General features: G+C 46.2%; 1 protein-coding gene across 1 annotated transcript in view; it reads right to left on the bottom strand.

Annotated features, from left to right (window-relative positions):
- The window catches only part of SPTA1 (spectrin alpha, erythrocytic 1), a 70,236-nt gene that overhangs the window by 19,543 nt on the left and 35,046 nt on the right, over nt 1-15,647 (bottom strand). The window contains exons 28-41 of the mRNA XM_047092890.1: nt 14,087-14,186; nt 13,775-13,972; nt 12,841-12,984; nt 11,898-12,001; nt 11,129-11,291; nt 10,736-10,867; nt 10,098-10,235; nt 9,826-9,930; nt 8,331-8,539; nt 6,853-6,973; nt 6,227-6,348; nt 5,330-5,462; nt 1,559-1,657; nt 461-623 (exon numbers count right to left, since the gene is read on the bottom strand). Coding sequence (XP_046948846.1) covers nt 461-623; nt 1,559-1,657; nt 5,330-5,462; nt 6,227-6,348; nt 6,853-6,973; nt 8,331-8,539; nt 9,826-9,930; nt 10,098-10,235; nt 10,736-10,867; nt 11,129-11,291; nt 11,898-12,001; nt 12,841-12,984; nt 13,775-13,972; nt 14,087-14,186 — 1,931 coding nt within the window. The remainder of the gene's footprint in view (nt 1-460; nt 624-1,558; nt 1,658-5,329; nt 5,463-6,226; nt 6,349-6,852; nt 6,974-8,330; nt 8,540-9,825; nt 9,931-10,097; nt 10,236-10,735; nt 10,868-11,128; nt 11,292-11,897; nt 12,002-12,840; nt 12,985-13,774; nt 13,973-14,086; nt 14,187-15,647) is intronic.

Genomic DNA, 15,647 nt, shown 5'->3' with positions numbered 1-15,647 from the left:
TATGCAGTGCAGCCCTGACTGAAGCTGAGCTGGGACCAACACTTCTGGGTGGTTTGGAAGACAAAGGAAAATTGCAGATCAGGCATGAGTTAAAAACAATCAAACACGCTATTTTTTTTTAGAATGTTCTGCTATAGCTCTGCCCTTCTGAATATCACATGCGAAATCACCAATTCCCCAAAAATGTGTTTTATGGAATTCTGGTCCTCAGTCACCCCTCAGCATGTTTTTGTGTGTGTGTGTGTGTGGGGGAGGGATGAATGTGTGTGTGTGTGTGTGTGTGTGTGTGTATGCACACATGCATGCACATGTGAGTGTAACTATGTCCAGAAAGGGTAGGAGTGAGTGATGAGGGAGCATCTTTTTTCTCACCGGAAGTGAGAAAACTGCAGAATCTTTCTACCGATGGAATTTACCAGCATTTCTCACACCCAAGGACCTTGGCCTTCATATGCCATACCTATCCAGGCCTCCACTACATCAGCCTTCCAGTTGAACTGCTGAAAGTCATAATCATCTTCCAATTGCAACTTCCAAGCAGCCATCGCCTTAGCCAGAGAAGGGATCTTTTCGGTCAGAGCCTGTATCTTGGTGGCTACCTTCTCCGTGTGCTGACTTTTCTCCTGAGACACCAAGATGGAGAAGAGAAGGAACAGATACACATTGGTGGATGTCCATGGCTAGAAGTTGAATTCTTTAGTATGATAAAAAGGTGGCATCTCTCTCATTACAAATACGTAACTATTCTCTTCTGGGTCGACTGCAGTTATCGTATTATTGTATTTTTCATCCACGCCGGGATGGTTACTTCCACTCTAGCATTTAGGAGATCTTCTTGTGTGGGGCCACATGAGTGTGACTTTCTTAGCCAGAGTCCCCTCTGTTTAAGGATCTCTGTATAGTACTTAGATCAGTGAGAGTTCATAAAAACAAGCATTTGTACCAAAGAATGATTCTCAAATTACAAAGGGGTTTCAGTGTGGTCCTCTTTGCTAAAGGCGCACAAAGAACTTCTTTACGTTTTTACAATACTCTATAACCAAAGCACACGATAAGATGTTTATAAATGTCTTACAGTGAATAAGAGGGTCAACAGGGGATTTAAGGAAATCTGAGAGATATGCCTGTAAGAACTAGAAAAAAGAATTTCCAAAAAACAGTGACTGAATAGATAATTATGTGCTCAGAACAAAAATAAGATAGCTAGGAAGAGATTATTAAAATTCAATGTATGGGGGCGCCTGGGTGGCTCACTCGGTTGGGCGTCCGACTTCGGCTCAGGTCATGATCTCACCGTTTGGGAGTTTGAGCCCCACGTCGGGCTCTGTGCTGACAGCTCGGAGCCTGGAGCCTGCTTTGGATTCTGGGTCTCCCTCTCTCTCTGCCCCTCCCCCACTTGTGCTCTGTCTCTCTCTATCAAAAATAAATAAACGTAAAAATATTAAAAACATAAAATAAAATAAAATTCAGCGTATGGTTTTAGCACTGCTCGTGATTCTGTATTTGGACCGATCCCTTTTAGAAGATGATCTTGGCCTGGAATCCCTGAAGTACTCACCTTATTTAAAATATCTTCTCCTTGAGCACACACATCTTGCACTCGGGTCTCATGGACGGCAAAGTCATTTTCCAATGCTTCGTGCTTCTTTAGCAAGCTCTGTGGAAATGAGTCCGTGAGAATCGACACATCCAAGCCTGGACAATCTAACCTACCCATATTCTGACTCCCGTTGATGCAACTCACAGGAACGATTTGGCTACGCTAGGGGGGCGTCCACTTTTTCCTGCACAGTGCCACTAAATGCCTCCCCTAAAGCTCTCCACTTGCCAAAAAGGGCAATCCTACCAGAAAAGAAAGAAGTAAAAGAATACAGTGACACTGTTTCTAACTTACTAGGGTGAACGTAAGCTTTTCTGGGCTTTGGGATGAGAGTGTCGGTCAAGGTAATACACACGGATTCCTCCATTTTGAAATGTACATAATTCCATGAAATGCTGTATCTCACAGAAAAAGAGTAAGTATCATCCTATATTAAGAGTGGGCATAAAGGCAGGTAAAGAAGGCACTGAGCTGTTTTGAATCTCAGTCTTGAACTTCTCTGGGTCTAACTGCTGCTGGTAGGATGGGGAAAGGAGTGTGGACAAAGCCCAGAAGCAGTGAGTCTCCTTCTTTGTATTCTCCCGAGTGTTTTCCAGACAAGGCAGCCCTGCCCACCACTACCCTCCATCCACGAGGGCCTGGGCTGGCTCGGCTGCCTCCTCCTGGTCCTGTCCCCAAAGCACCCTGCCCACTTCTCCTTCTATACCACATACTAGCCTGGGCCACAGGAAGAAATGGATTTTGTGTGACTAACACGGTTTTTAACTGCCACATTTTGCAAACAAAAGAATTTCAGGATACAAGGTGTTCTTAGGCATGGTTATTTCTTTAAATACAAGATGCACTACATGATATTGGATGACTGTATATTTCATCTTTATGCAGAAACTGTACATGGAGATTGGATACGGATCCACAATATAAGATAGACTGATTTAGCCGTGTTTTACGTACACACAATATATGAAATAAAGTCTCTTTAACCCCATCTCCTTCTGTTTCCAATCTCTTTTCTGTGCTTCCCCTTGGACACTCTGGACAGCTCAGGTGCCTCACATCTAATTCATGCTTCTTTAAATAAAGTCTAGGTGTCCCTCCTTCAAATATATTCCTAAGTCCTAAGTAGTCTCCTCAATGTTGTGTTAAAAGTTGATAAGGCCAAAGCTTAAAACTTCACTTTAAATATATCTTTTATGGTTCTTGTAGCTGTAAGAAGTTGATCAGAAATATCTTCTCTTCTCCTCACATGTTAAACAAAGAGAGAATATGAGATTGGGGGCAGGAAATCTAAATCCAACGACAGGTAGGCAACTCTCTTCTCTTATATTTGCCAATCTATACGGGTCCAAGAACCCCCAGACTCAGAGGACCAATTGTTTTCTTGATACAAGATGACACAGAAAGGCTAGGTGGATAGGTATCTTAAGGTAATGGTGAAGATTATTAGCAATAAATCCTCATAAAAATCTATTCCTGGAATTTGTATGTTACTGCAAAGACTTTTCATTAAAACGAGTCTTTGAATGTGATGGTCTAAGTGTACCTATCGAAAGATCAAGATTGGCTGAATGGCTTTAAAAATGTGACCCAGCTATATGTGGTCTACAAAAGCCGCACTTCAAATAGAACAGCATGAGTGGGCGTGAAAGTGACAGGCTGGCCGGGAGGGACACCTGCAGAACAAAGAGCCACTAGACAGTCACAGGCACAAAGATGAACCACGCCCAATGCCTCATCTCAGACGACAGTGAACTCAAAACAGCTAATGGACCTAAAATGAACACGTAAATCTCTAAAGTTCTAGAAAAAGACATAGCGGCTTTTCATGATCTTGGGCGAGGCCAAAAGTTTGCATTTTTGACACAGAAGCACAGAAGGTCAACAGTTAAAGCAAACAAACATTACGCTGAAGAAAATAAGGCAGCAAATAAGCACCCAAAAAATTAGCCATTAGGGAAATGAATATTGAAACCACAAGGAGATACACCACACTCCTATCAGATTGTGTAAAATAAAAAAAATGGTGACGGTACCAACTCTTGGCAAGAATGTGCTGGAAGGCGCCATCACTCACGCGCTGCCAGCGAGTGGGTAAGACGGTACAGCCGCTATGGAAACAGTTGAACACTTTTATATTTTTATGCATATATACTTTTTTTTACAGAACCAGATATGCAGTGATCCTACAGCAATTGGATTCCTGGACATTTATGCCCAAGGAAGGAAGACTCACGTTTACATGGAAGCCTCTGCATGGATATCGATAGCAGCTTTACTCGTAACAGCTCCAAAGTGGAAACGACCCAGACACCTTTCAACAGGTGACATCCACGCCATGACATACTACCCGGCAATAGCACTGAATGAACTGTTGTCACACACAGCCTGAGCGAGTCACCAGGGAACGACGCTGTGCGAGAGGCCAACTGCCCAAAGTTACGGACTGTATGAGTTCATCTATGCAACATTCTTCATACGTCCGAAATTACAGAGGCGTAGGGTAGATTAGGGGTTGCCTGGGGTTAAGGGGGAGGCAGAGGGAGGACAGTGTTCTGCAAGATGGTGACGGTGACGTGCTGCCTCTTGACTCTGTCAGTGTCGAAGTGCCGGCAGGTGTTACCACGGGAGGAAACTGAGTAAAGTGCACATAGGACCTCTCTGTATTACTTCTTATAACTGCACGGGTACCTACAGTTCTCAAAATGTAAGGTTTGATTTTGAAAAGCAAAGCCTTGGGAATGTTTGATATGAAAGCTTAAACCACTCATACATGTGCAGTGTGTGCACATGTCCCAGAAGATGTTTCAAACGAGAGGAGTTAGTGGTGGGGATTTCATGCCACGTGCAGGTTTTAAGTTTTCCATCGCCAGTGTGAGCCTTCCCTTATGTCATCACGTAAGAGTGAATGAATCTCCACAGAGACTTCTCGGTAAATCCCTAAGCTTTAAGGCTACTAGGCGGAGACCTCAAGGTCCCAAGAATATCATTATCTTATGATCACCTTCTCAAAAGCTCTAAAACTCCATCTTAACTCAAGATCACATGGACCACTTGGTCATTTCTTTATTGGAAAACTCAATTCTGTATTCACAAGGGTGTCTCTAAATTGTAGAACTAGTCTACCTGCCAGGTCGCCCTTCTAAAATTGATTTTCTGGAAAATGCAACCAGTGGCCAGGCATGAGAATGTTTCCAATTAAGTGTAACATTAGTATTTGAGGGAATCTTTAGGAAACCTACCTCTGTGAGGGAAGGCCTGTAAGCATGAAGGACTGAACTCACGAATCATGGGATTGAGACTTGAGTCCTATCTTCACACCCGATTGATTCTGTGATCTTGGGCAAATTGCTTGCATCCTCGGACCTTGATTTTTCATATTTAAAATTGGCAGGAGTACCCATATTTCCGTCATCGTTTCCTCCCACCAGGAGAACGATTCTTTTCATGGATGAAAATGTTGACTACTTAAGAAAAGATTTAAATCAGGGGCATCTGGGTGGCTCCGTCGGTTGAGCGTCCGACTGTGGATTTTCTGCTCAGCTCATGATCTCACAGTTCATGAGATTGAGCCCTGCATTGGGCTTTGTGCTGACAGCATAGAGCCTGCTTGGGACTCTCTCTCTGTCTTTGTCTCTGTCTCTCTCAAAATAAATAAATATGCTTTCTAAGAAAAGAAAGAAAATATTCAAATCCAAGGGAAGAAAATCGATCGTTCAGCCTGTTACTCACCTGAGTAGCGGCCAGTGTGTCCCCAGAACCCCCTCGTGCAACCATAGCTTCCTTTTCACTGATCCAAGCTTCTTCCTCCTCAGCATTCTCCATGAACTTCAGGTATTCTAGGGATTCTTCCAGTCGGAGCCCTCTGCAACAGGGCAGTGAACCCCAGTGAGGATGGGGAGAAGCCAGCACACGGGGCACTATACTGAGCAGCACAGCTGCACGAGGCAGACACACAGGACAATCTGATCTGAGCTCCTGTGAACAGGGGGAGGCCCTGACCCCAGAAGTCCTGTTCTGTGGCATCTCCTGCTCCCCGGGAGTCTTTGCTGCTGGGAGGGAGCCTCGTCCAAACACGAGTGCCCAGCTGGAGAACAGCGTCCGTGAGCTAAGGTCTCTTTCTATTCTGTGTGCTGCCTCTTATATAGTGAAGGCACCACAAAAAGCTAGATGTTTCCTTCTACTCCCCAGCAAGACACATCTTCCTACCGCCAACAGGTATGGAATTATAGGCAGAAATTATTTGCTTTGGCCATCTGGCTACAAGGGAGGAAATCTACCCCTCGTTCTTTGCTTCCTAGGGGCTGCACATAGCGCCAAGCCTGGGAGCGGGGTGGGTCATACAAAGTAAAACAGACCCGGGGGCCACGGCCCGGTGAGAAGGATGGCTGGCATGTGGGGACAACCACGATAGCCGTGAGCGCAGGAGCCGGCGGGTGGCGAGGCCGTGGCGGTGGCAGCCGCCTGACCTCTTCCCCGGGGCAAAAGGGGGCAAGCTGAGTGTAACACTGACATCTGGACAGGGACTTTGAAGATCAACGGAGACGGGGAGCTGGGGAGAGCAGCCAATGCTAAGCCCAATACCAACAATCCAGGAAGACAACGGCCTCCGTCCGATCCCCAACTCACCGAGTGCTGGCCAACTCTTTGAGCTTCTCCCATTGTTGAAAAAGATGAGTCAGGCGCTCCTGGATCTCCTCTCGCCCCACAGCAGCCTTGTCTCCCAGCCTCTCTGCCGCATCCAGAATATTCTGAAGGACACACCCCCATGTCACACTACTCCACGGTCTCTCTCTCCCTCTGTCTCCATTTAGTCATCGTTCCCCCCAACAAGGTACCCAGCCCTTCCGACCCTCCACTGCATTTACAATCTCCAGTGCTCCCACCAGGCTACACTCCATGACCCATTTTCTGGATTATTCACGGTCGCAGGGTGACCCTGCTGCCGAGCCAGACCCAGACTTGTCTCCTTCCCTTATGGCTCGGCTCAAGTACAGTTTTCCCAGAGGTCCCAGCCTACATCCTAACACCAGCAACAGTGCCTGGGGTGTTGAAAGTGCCCCTTCCGGGGGAAAACATGGGTCTCCGCACAGACCCCTTCTGTCCCTAGGGGGCAACAGGCAGAGGAGGGAAGAACACCTGTGAACTCCATGCCCAGCTCTCTGTGTGCCCGCAGGCCACCTCCGCGTGAGGCAGCCTCACCCTGCTTGTCTGCGGCACGAGGGAGGGCTTGAGATCGCCTCCACTCTTCCTACCTGGATGGTGGGTTCGTGTGCCTGCAGCTCCCCTGCCAGGCGCTTGTGTTTCCTCAGCAGGTTCTGAACGCCCTGCAGGTCCCTGCCGTAGTCCTGGGAGCTCACTCGTAACAGCTTCTCCCTGGGACCAAGGAAGGAAACCCCAAATGCAGTTTGGACGTGTGAGGCCATCCGAGAGCGAGGGTTTTCTAAGAGTGGGTGTGTGGCTGGGGGGTGAGGAGGTGGTAAATTCCGGTAACCACAAAGGTATTTGGTGCCAGAGGCTTTCTGCCAAGCTCCTGGCTTAATCCAAACACCAAGGAAAGTAACATACTGGGGGCGCCTGGGGGGCTCGGTTGGTTAAGTGTCCGACTCTCTTGACTTCGGCTCAGGTCATGATCTCATGGTTCGTGAGATCAAGCATCTGACTCTGTGCTGACAGGGCAGAGTCTGCTTGGGATCCTCTCTCTCTCTCTCTCTCTCTCTCCCCTCTCCCCGCTTGTGTGCTGTCTCTCAAAACAAGTAAATAAACATTAAAAAAATAACATAATGATCCCCACCGTACCCACAGCTGTAAGAGCCTTCCCTTTCATTCCCTTGCCTGCCTACTGGCACACCTTTTCTTCTTTCCTCAAGAACATACACTAATGATTGGTTTTCAAAAATATTAATACACACATATCAATGAAGCCATGCACATACCTGACTTTCATGGCTTTATTATTTTTGTCTACTAATATCAATAGTGAACTTAGGTAGAATGGGTGCAAAAAGTTATACTACAGGAGTCATGGCAGTTGGATTGCTTCCAAGTGAACAATGTTTGAACATAGCCGCAAAGCACAAGACAGGGCTACGTAGACAAGATCATATTATCTCATTGCTTCTAAAGTTTTCTAAGATGTCCTCCATGCTGCCCTATATACAACACTTCCCTCTAAGTCATTGATTACCAGCGAGAATCAGCAGGTTTGTACGAGAGGAGCACGAGGAGGCAGGTTAAATGGGAAGTAGGGAAAATAATTTGATTTACTAAGATTTCCCCAAGTGTACTTTTTACAACGAAAGCAGAGTTAGTAACCAACCCACGGCAGGTCCTGTGTCCAGTTCAGTGGCACCTTCGAGTCACAGGATAAACGGGGAATAAGGACAAGGATGTCGCCAGCTGAGTAAGCTGTAAAGGCCCAGCTGTCTCATTCTGACATCGCACACACTGTGAACCCTCTAGAACAAACACACAAGGTTTCTTGATTTTGTTCCCAGAGTGTACATGAATTGCTCCCTACTTCTCCAAGCCTGTCTCCTTCTGCCTGCATCCAGTGAGGGAATTTGAGGAAAAGAAAACCAGTGTTAAATTTAGGCTAAGGCAGACATGATTAAGAAGTACTATCAACTTTGAGAAACAATGACGCGTTTCATTTCAGCAGCAAATAGGAACCTGTTTAACAGATCATCTATTCTCCTGGATCATTCACACAGTGTGAGTTGGTAGTACATACTCTATCCACGATTCCTCATCGTCTAGATCCTGGAAGAACTGGAACAAGGCATAGGCCTCTTTCAGTGTCTCGTGGTGTGCGGCCGCTAAGTTCCGGACATTCAGGAAGCGTTCATTGACATTATCCCTTTGCTCCACAATCTGGTCAACGTTGAAAGTCCCACTGGAGAGCAGACGAGTTGCTGAGTCATTCAAGTCCTTGAGAGCATCCTAGAAAGTGCAGGGGTGCTCAGTGAACGGAACCCCACAGGCTTTGAGTACATTCTGGATTTCAACTACCACTGGTTCCTGTTCGAGGACTGGGTGGAACAGATTGCTTTTGAAGATAATTTGATGATACGCCCTTTTAACTCGGATGGGATAAGGGTAAAGACAGTAACAAGACTATATTCCTTAAACCGCACATTTTGCCTGGCGGTGTTCTGCCTTGCATTTTCCTCCTCTCCCCAACTGGAAAATGAGTGTGAGTAAGTGTGTCTCCAAAGAGGACTGTCCTCTTCACAGTAGTCCTGGATTTGGCAGATGTATCCATAGGAGTATTCAAGAACAGATACGCGACCATAACGTTCCTAGGCTGGCCACATCGGGAACACACCCAGCCTGTCCTGCCTGTTTTTCTGCCCTTCTAGCGATGTCGATGTCGTGGGGGAATATCATCGAGCCCTAAAGATCTGAACTTAGAAAGCATTTGACTTCTTGCCCTTCCTGTGCATATCTCTGCCGCGAAATAAAATCGATAATATAAAATTCTTCAGTATGAGCAGTGTCCTGGTGGCTCAGTCGGCCAAGCTTCCGACATCGGCTCAGGTCCTGATCTCACAGTCCGTGGGTTTGAGCCCCACGTTGGGCTCTGTGCTGACAACTCAGAGCCTGAAGCCCCTTTCGGATTCAATCTCTCTCTCTCTCTCTCTCTCTGCCCCTCCCCCTCCACGCCCTGTCTCTCTCTCCTTCAAAAATAAACATTAAAAAATATTTTTAAAATTCTTCAGTATGAAATTAATACCTGCCAACCTGTTTATCGTTGCTCCCAAGACACGTATCTGCTTGATACTGGAATGCACTGGAATTCTCCATGGAAATTCCAGAGTGCATATTTAATTCAACTTCATTGCACCTGATGTCCCCTTCTCATCTTTTTGCCCTCCATAATTATGTAAAATAAACTTGCAGTTTCTTTCCAAGACAGATCGAATATGAGCTTTGGAAGATAGTGAGTTTATATGTGCACATCGTTCAAAGGTAGACACGATAACTTTAGGCCCCTCTTTCTGGAGCCTTAGAATCTACAGTTGCATGATAATTGGTTAGCAGTGATCATTGCCACAGCTCTGCAGCTCATGAATTTGACCTGATGGTAACGACTGCTGGCTTAGGACACTAGTCAGTTTTGGTCAGGTTTGCTAAGAAAGCGTTCCCCAACGGCCTCCTGAGACGAGGGAAGAAAGCCAGAAGCATTTGCATTCAGCCAACAGGACTGAGATTCCAACACCACCTACCTCTCGGGCCGACATCTCCGTTTCCAACAGCTGATGTTTCTTGAGCAAGTTTCCGGCCGAAGCCAAATCCCTGGCCTGATCTTTCATGGCCAGCAGTGTCTCTGCCTGGAAATAAAGGGATATGCAGTGAAGCTTCCAGATGAAGCCTGTCCTTAGGGAGAACAACATTAGCAACCATGTCCCCCAACTTTCCCCAAGAGAGTCAAGTTAAATCCATTTAATTGGCAACATTTACTAAGCTCCCGTGCCCCTGCCCTTCCAGGTGCAATTACCTCTGAGAGCCAGAACTTAAAGTCCTGGATGCTTGTGTTGAACCTCTGTTGGCGACTCGCCTCATCAAGCTTTTCTCCTTTGTCAGCTGTTTTCTCAAGCAGGTAGTCCCACTGTCTCTGCAGTTCCTGCAGTTGTTTCTGACCCAAAGAAACCTGGGGGTTACTATGGTCTTTAGGATCCCGAGTCCTGTGACAATGTGAGAGGCTTCGGTAGGGGGCTAGGAGTTAGGGCTTAGCCAAAGTCGGCCAGCACTTGAGGGCCATTTTAAGCCAGTCGTGCTCAATCTGGGTAAAGAACAGCAGGTGCTGGGAGGAAGTCTGAAGAAAGGGCCCTGGGTTGCTTCTACAGACTGATGCCTAAGTGGCAAAACCCTCGGCAGGAAGGATAGAAGATGCCAAGCCAGCACGATATCACTTGGGCATTAAGTCTGAGGCTTTCTCGGAGCCCTAGGTCCTGGGCTTGACGAAAGTGGTAAGGTCTGAGCCTCACGGTTTTCTCACTTCTTTTGTGTGGCAGCGGAGGGAAGACCGGTAACCACAGAACACGCTCCACATCCCTACCCACAGAAACTCTGAAGCGGGAAGAGGCTTCTCCTCATGTGCCTTTTAGCCCAAACCATCCTGAGCAGAACCCTTACCCTCACGGTTTCTTCATTGCCATCACATGCCTGCCGCTGAATCAAAGAGTTCCCCAAGGTGAGGACTCCCTTCACCTGCTCGGTTCGGCCGTTGACCTCATTTTCAAAGGCCTTGTGCTTCAGGTATTTCCTCTGAAAGGAAATCAGAAACTAAATCACCCTGGAATCTAGGGAAGTGAGATAGATACATTCTGGGTAAAAGAAAAGAGTGAATGCGCCGTCATAACTAAGGTGGTGACTTCTGAAGGACTCACCCCTTCACGTTAGACTCAGAAGCCCCTGAGGGCAGGGCAGGGATCTCAACCATTAGGAAGAGTTGAGTGTTAGGGAGATACCCTGCATCCAGAAATCTGGGGATGCCAGAGTTTTCCAAGATTCCCATTTCGAACTTGCCTGAATGTTGGTGGGATCTTTGTAGGATTCATCACAGGCCGTGGGCAGCATCTCACCGATCCATTCCTCCAGATCCTCGAGGTCACGGTAGAATTGTTTGAGGTCAGCATAGTCACCAAGTTTTGTCTGCTCAGCAACCAGTAGTTCTTTGAGAGCCTTCCATCTGGAGGAGGAGGCTAGGTCGCTCTCTGCCCTCGACCCTCGAGGGCAAATGCCCAAGTGATACCAAGCTTTGATGCCATAGCCACTAATCTTGCCATTTGCCAAACTGTGCCTTCTCCTTTCATTATTTATAGACTGAAGGAGGAGGAGATTTCTCCTCAGGTGCCTTTTGGCTCCCACCATCCTGAGCAGAACCCTTACCTTCATGGTTTCTTCACTGCCATCACATGCCTGCCACTCCATCAGAAGAGTTCCCCAAGTTGAGGACTCCCTCCACCTGCTCAGCTCGTCCATTGACCTCATTTCCAAAGGTCATATATTATTATATATTACCCGTTTTATTATATTGATAGGCTTAGTTGTCACAGAATCTCATTATTTTCAAATATGAGATACAGTGGTTAAATCAGGTATTTTTTTTTGTTTTAAGTTACCTTCCATGACTTTAATTCTGTGACTCTCGATCAGAAAGGCTTCCAAGTGTCAAGACAGTTTCAGGCATTTAGAAACGAGAAGGACTCAGAGCGTGACCCCCATCCTCCATGCTAGCCAAGAGGTCCCTTCGTTCCATTTTCCTTAGCTCACAAAACACTTGCTCAGGCCTGACCTGTCCAGCACCCGTTGTAACCGAGCAGCAATCTCCTCCTTGGCATAGTGGTCATCAGCAATGAGCCGATCCGCAACATTACCTAGCTCTGTGATCTTCTTGTCCTGGACAGAGGAGAAGAAAAAAGCCCAGACGCCTAGAGATTAGACCTCCAGGGCAATCCCAGACTCCTTCCTAGAAAAGAACAGAGACACCCTCTGTGGCTTCACACGGCGGGGGGGAACCAGAGCCAGAGGGTACATGACTGCCACGAAGGTGGACTTAAACTCAACAGGAAGACAAACGTTAAGAATGACACTAAGATGGGCTCTTTAGTACTGAGCTCCCTTAAAGAACAGACTCCTCCCATGGCCGTCGTAGAGGGTGAGTCCTGCATTGGGTGGGATGTTGGCGTAAGCAATACTTAAAGTCACTTCCAATGCTAAAAGTTAGGTTTTAAAAGGCCGGGCTGGCAGTAAGACGTTCCGATGTCGTGTGTGACCTGGGTAAGACTAAGCCACGGTGTCAAGTTGCCCTATCTACCTCAGAGGTTTCTGTAAGAAGCAAACGGGAATTAAAATATTTCTAAAGAAATAAGTCATACAGAGAAAGACAGATACCATATGTTTCACTCTTATGTGGATCCCGAGAAACTTAACAGAAGACCACGGGGGAGGGGAAGGAAAAAAAAAAGTTAGAGAGGGAGGGAGTCAAATCATAAGAGACTCTTAAAAACGGAATAAACTGAGGGTTGATGGGGGAGGGGTGGGAGGGAGGGGAGGGTGGGGGATGGGCATTGAGGAAGGCACCTGCTGGGATGAGCACTGGCTGTTGTATGGAAACCAATTGGACAATAAATTTCGTAAAAAAATATTTCCAAAGCATGAAATGACATGTATGTATCGGTATTTCTGTTATTATTACTAACATTTGTTATCGGAACTCTTAGATTGGTTGTTATTACCTGGGCATTGATTGCTTTCTCCAAATCATCCCGTTTCTTCATCAAGGCCTCCAGACTGTCTAAGGGGCCCGCTCTCTCTGACCTCAGGAAATTCTCTCGTGCCATCATCCAGCTCTCGGCCTGATCACAGCTCCCGTGGAACAACTACGGGGAATTAAAGGAGAGGTTATATTCAATCCAGGGCACCAAGGACAGAATCTATCCCTCTCCTACGATACTGATATAAGAGATGCCGTAAGGGGTGCTTATATTCTCCCAAGAAACATTCATACCATGAATCTTACCTATACTGGACCTTTCCCTCTTCCCTGAAACCACATCTTATGTTTTCAAATAAGCTATAGTGTATATTTATACAGGCTCCATTCTCAGGGTGAGGTTTCCCACATGTTGTGCCTGGTGGATGCTGGCTGGTTATTTCTTTTGGACTGTCATAAACACTAACCTCACGGTCGTCAATGACCCGCTCGTACCTTCCCTCACTGGCTATAATCGCTCCCTCTTCTTCAGCCTCAAAATATTCATACATTTTGTTTTATTAAGAATCATCTTATTATGCTAGAATCAGCTGTCTACATGTCTAATTTCACTAAGAAAAGGGACGTTATCTTACTTATCTTTCTATTTTGGGGGCTTCGCACACAGTAGCGTAAGAATAAGAATCATCAACCAAACTCTCAATCAATGAATACATTATAATAATAACCACCCCATCCCATGCCAAGAGCTGACCCCCATTTTGTTTGGCTCTTCTAACAGGGATCAGAGCAGAGAACACCACAATGATGAGAATACAGGGGCAGATAGTCAAGGAATGTCCTTGTGCTTATGGGGTGGTGCGTCCGGTGAAATGAGCATCTGGAGTAACCATGCACACTAGCATAGAAGGAATGGTCTGAGGCTATCCTGCTAAACGGTGTGAAGTTTGCTTTACCTGCAACTCCAGACATTGATGCAGCATCTTCTTGCGTTGATCCCAAGCTTTCTCTAAGTCACCTTTCTCTTGCCTGACCGCTTCAAGCTTTTCTTGAATTTCAGGGCTGTCACGGTGCCCACTTCTTACAAGTTCTCCGCCGAATTCCTCTAAGGCCTGGAAGGTGGGAGCCTCAGCCTCCATGTCAGCATAATGCCCCTGTGTTGGAAAAGGGAAGAGACTGGTGACGCCAGTGACATCTCATCAAAGTCGTAAGATGAGGGAAGGTCGGGAGGTCATGTGATCGGCGGCTATGGCTTTTGTAGGCCCTACCGAGTGTCGCTCCAGCAGGATCTCTGTGCCAGTTAAATCCTCAGCCAGCTCCTCTGATGATACCATGCCACCAATGCCACTCATCCAGTTCTCTAGGTCCCTAGAGAAACAGACATATTGGGATTGACAGGACGACCACGCAGCTTGTTACAGGGCTATCTGTCCTTGGCTTTTTCCTCTCTAGAAAACATTTCTAGAGTAACACTTTCCATCTGTCTTTCTCTGCTTCGTAGGCCCTCTGCAAACAGCCCTTTCACTGTTTGACTTAATAATGGCAATCCCCCACGTTTGAAAACGTCTTTGCATGTATTATCTCTTTCAGGTCTTGCAATAATCCTGTACGGAATTCTGGGAACTGTTTTGTTCTCAGTTTGGAGATGAGGAGGTCAGCCTAGAGAATGTAAGTGATGTTCTTATGCAGTATGAGTCGAAACAGACATCTGGACTGGAACCCAGACACTCGAATCCTGGACCGACACATATTCCATTACTCGTAATGATTCTTGTCCCTAAAAAGTGGATTCTTCAGTTTAAAGATCGATCTTTTATGGAATCTCGAGGAAGGCATGTCTTCGCTTTTACTTTGTTCCTAAAAGAATCTAGTACGTGCTCTGCCAGCATGTGCACGCTCACGCACACACACACACACACACACACACACACTCACACACTCCATGCTGTCGATGAGACCAGGGCCCATTTCTTACTCCAATAGCAGTCAAGAGGTATCATAAGGAGAGCTAAAGTCCATCACCCCAGAGAGTAATGTCAAGTAATAACGTTCTGACTAGCAACCCTGCGTGATGCCCAAATTAAGCATCACATAGAGAGCGTCCTTCCTCTTGTGGAAGAAACAGCAAACATCCACTCTGAGGCAGAAGGGTCTTTTCTCTTGTAAACTCATGTATTCACTTAGTCAAACAACTAGGGTTCACTGGGTGCTTATTAAGTACCAAACATTGCAGAAGAGACATATTTGTGTCTCCAAGGAGCTCACACTGTAGACTGAAAGAAAACAAACAAACAAACAAAACACAGAGGCTAATACCTATCTTTTCAAAAACAGCCTGAAAAGCAAAAGGGTCATAAAGAAGTAGAATCAGGTCAGAGTTGTTTGGACAGGGGGGATATTATTTCTGCATATTGAAGAGTAAGATTTCGTAAAGAGAAAGAGGCAGCATTTGACTTGCAATCTGAAGTCAGAGCAGAATCTGTATATACACAGAGCTATGAGTACATATATGATTGTGGGGGGCATCTATGGATGCTATTTATTTCTATTGTATGAAAAATGATAGCTTTCCAGAGAACCTGAATTGAGAGGGGATTGCCAAGTGCAACTGCAACTATTTACCAAAACTTGCCTCCTTTTTTTTTTTTTTTTTTTCCAAAAGTATTACATTGTGAGCTACTACTTTCTGGATCCTCAATTCCCAACACTCCTCCCAGGAGACTGATGAGATGGGGCAGAACGTGGAAACTGTTTCACAGATAGAGTGTATATTTGCTCAATTATGCTAATGTCTAGACTCTCTAGCAAGGCGATGGAAATTCTCTAAGA

Source organism: Lynx rufus, unplaced genomic scaffold (genome assembly GCF_022079265.1).
Source record: "Lynx rufus isolate CCGP_SWC_20201006 ecotype Redwood Valley unplaced genomic scaffold, mLynRuf1.p SCAF_31, whole genome shotgun sequence".
NCBI classification, from domain to species: Eukaryota; Metazoa; Chordata; class Mammalia; order Carnivora; family Felidae; genus Lynx; species Lynx rufus.
The sequence above is the reverse complement of the archived record's forward strand: the minus strand, read 5'-3'. Positions and strand labels throughout refer to the sequence as shown.